Source organism: Salvelinus namaycush, unplaced genomic scaffold (genome assembly GCF_016432855.1).
Source record: "Salvelinus namaycush isolate Seneca unplaced genomic scaffold, SaNama_1.0 Scaffold2298, whole genome shotgun sequence".
NCBI classification, from domain to species: Eukaryota; Metazoa; Chordata; class Actinopteri; order Salmoniformes; family Salmonidae; genus Salvelinus; species Salvelinus namaycush.
In genome coordinates, this window is record NW_024059117.1 from 16,751 (window position 1) to 20,000 (window position 3,250).

A 3,250-nucleotide genomic window follows, 5' to 3' on the forward strand; every position below is an offset into this window, starting at 1 on the left:
ATCACTTCTTCAACTACTGCTGCTGGATCTATGTTACTCGGCAAAGCTATCAGATGAAACACCAAAACTAAACTGCCTCACACTGAGCAACTGTCGCTCTTTAGAGCCTTTAAGTATGGTGGCAATAGTCCAGTAATTACATTTAAATGCAGTCGTTGGCTGAACGTTGTACAATACAGAACGACGTATAACAGTGAGGGACGAAGTGGGAAAACATGACATGGTGTTTGGAGGGTTGAGACATAGCCTATAGCTCTACACACATCATGTTATCACATTCTTTGTCAATCGTGGGCTTTCTAATATTGACACAATTTGTTTTGTGAACTGGTCCAGATTCTGTATGCTCTATAGGCAGTAGGGTGTGTCCAAAATATCACCCTATTCCCTATACAGTGCACTACAGCAGACCAGGGGCCAGTGCTGCTCAAAAGTAGTCAATTTTTTAGGGGAAAAGGTTGCTATTTGGGACACAGTTCGTGCTGTTTTATATCCTGAGAAGTGACTGCTCACACATGATGAGAGGACAGCTTTAGCTGAGGTTGACTGTTTGTCTTGGAACTCCACCACGGTCACAGTCCGTTTCCCACCTGTGGAAACAACACGGCTTCATGACCACGCCTTTACTCTTCACCAATCACCATAGTAACCCCCCCCCCCCCCCCCCCCCACACACATACAGGATACCACACAGTAAAACATGACATGTATGTTACCCTACAAATCACAGATCTAACTGGATATTGTTGAGATGAAACATGGTAGGTAGAGACAGATGTTGATGCAGGGGAAATACAACCGTAAAGATTGTGTGGTAGTGGTAGAGCCATGGAGCTGTGAGAAGCCATAGAAATGATTATCTACTGTATCATTTAAGTCATTCTATTTCTATGGTGGCAGCATCCATGTCTTCCATAACCCATCCAGGGGAGGGGAGGTTGTCTTCAGTCACTTCTGATTTTTGAAATTTTATTTCACCTTTATTTAACCAGGTCGGCCAGTTGAGAACAAGTTCTCATTTACAACTGCGACCTGGACAAGATAAAGCAAAGCAGTGTGACACAGACAACAACACAGAGTTACACATGGAGTAAACAATAAACAAGCCAATAACACAATAAACAAGTCAATGACACAGTAGAAAAAAGAAAGTCTATATACAGTGTGTGCAAAAGGCATGAGGAGGTAGGCAATAAATAGGCCATAGGAGCGAATAATTACAATTTAGCAGATTAACACTGGAGTGATAAATGAGCAGATGATGATGTGCAAGTAGAGATACTGGTGTGCAAAAGAGCAGAAAAGTAAATAAAATGAAAACAGTATGGGGAGAGCTTTGATTACAGACAGTATCCCTCTTAATGCTGTGCTGATCAACCCCCAGTGACTATCTCCCATTCCCTCCACCCCCAACCCCCACCACCTCCTAGGGTCTGGCTAGCTATGACCTCCACTACCCCCTCCCCACCCCCACCACCTCCTAGGGTCTGGCTAGCTATGACCTCCACTACCCCCTCCCCACCCCCACCACCTCCTAGGGTCTGGCTAGCTATGACCTCCACTACCCCCTCCCCACCCCCACCACCTCCTAGGGTCTGGCTAGCTATGACCTCCACTACCCCCTCCCCACCCCCACCACCTCCTAGGGTCTGGCTAGCTATGACCTCCACTACCCCCTCCCCACCCCCACCACCTCCTAGGGTCTGGCTAGCTATGACCTCCACTACCCCATCCCCACCCCCACCACCTCCTAGGGTCTGGCTAGCTATGACCTCCACTACTCCCTCCCCACCCCCACCACCTCCTAGGGTCTGGCTAGCTATGACCTCCACTACCCCATCCCCACCCCCACCACCTCCTAGGGTCTGGCTAGCTATGACCTCCACTACGCCCTCCCCACCCCCACCCCCTCCTAGGGTCTGGCTAGCTATGACCTCCACTACCCCCTCCCCACCGCCACCACCTCCTAGGGTCTGGCTAGCTATGACCTCCACTACCCCCTCCCCACCCCCACCACCTCCTAGGGTCTGGCTAGCTATGACCTCCACTACCCCCTCCCCACCGCCACCACCTCCTAGGGTCTGGCTAGCTATGACCTCCACTACCCCCTCCCCACCCCCACCACCTCCTAGGGTCTGGCTAGCTATGACCTCCACTACCCCCTCCCCACCGCCACCACCTCCTAGGGTCTGGCTAGCTATGACCTCCACTACCCCCTCCCCACCCCCACCACCTCCTAGGGTCTGGCTAGCTATGACCTCCACTACCCCCTCCCCACCCCACCACCTCCTAGGGTCTGGCTAGCTATGACCTCCACTACCCCCTCCCCACCCCCACCACCTCCTAGGGTCTGGCTAGCTATGACCTCCACTACCCCCTCCCCCCCCCCACCACCTCCTAGGGTCTGGCTAGCTATGACCTCCACTACCCCCTCCCCAACCCCCACCCCCACCACCTCCTAGGGTCTGGCTAGCTATGACCTCCACTACCCCCTCCCCACCCTGGGAGCCTGCATCAGCCTGGGAGCCTGCATCAGTCTGGGAGTCTGCATCAGCCTGGGAGTCTGCATCAGTCTGGGAGTCTGCATCAGCCTGGGAGTCTGCATCAGTCTGGGAGTCTGCATCAGCCTTGAAGTCTGCATCAGCCTGGGAGTCTGCATCAGCCTGGGAGTCTGCATCAGCCTGGGAGTCTGCATCAGTCTGGGAGTCTGCATCAGTCTGGGAGTCTGCATCAGCCTGGGAGTCTGCATCAGCCTGGGAGTCTGCATCAGCCTCGGAACCTGCATCAGCCTGGGAGCTTGCATCAGCCTCGGAGCTTGGGTGGCAGGCTGGGAACCTGCATCAGCATGGGAGCCTGGGTGGCAGGCTGGGTGTCTGCATCAGCATGGGAGCCTGGGTGGCAGGCTGGGTGTCTGCATCAGCATGGGAGCCTGGGTGGCAGGCTGGGTGTCTGCATCAGCATGGGAGCCTGGGTGGCAGGCTGGGAGTCTACATCAGCATTGGAGCCTGGGTGGCAGGCTGGGAGTCTGCATCAGCATTGGAGCCTGGGTGGCAGGCTGGGAGTCTGCATCAGCATTGGAGCCTGGGTGGCAGGCTGGGAGTCTACATCAGCATTGGAGCCTGGGTGGCAGGCTGAGAACCTGCATCAGCATTGGAGCCTGGGTGGCAGGCTGGGAGTCTGCATCAGCATTGGAGCCTGGGTGGCAGGCAGGGAGCTCAGAGCTCCAGCTCTGACATGACAGCACCTCATA

At 54.4% G+C, this 3,250-nt stretch overlaps 1 protein-coding gene across 1 annotated transcript; it reads right to left on the bottom strand.

Moving 5' to 3' along the window:
• Positions 1 to 1,373: 1,373 nt before the first annotated feature.
• On the bottom strand, positions 1,374 to 2,835 carry LOC120038659 (glycine-rich protein DOT1-like; the record flags this gene model as incomplete). Its single annotated transcript, XM_038984322.1, has 2 exons — positions 1,374 to 2,270; positions 2,490 to 2,835. Coding segments are annotated over 2 exons (1,243 nt in total), but the record flags the coding sequence as incomplete, so codon positions are not given.
• Between the last annotated feature and the right edge of the window lie 415 nt (positions 2,836 to 3,250).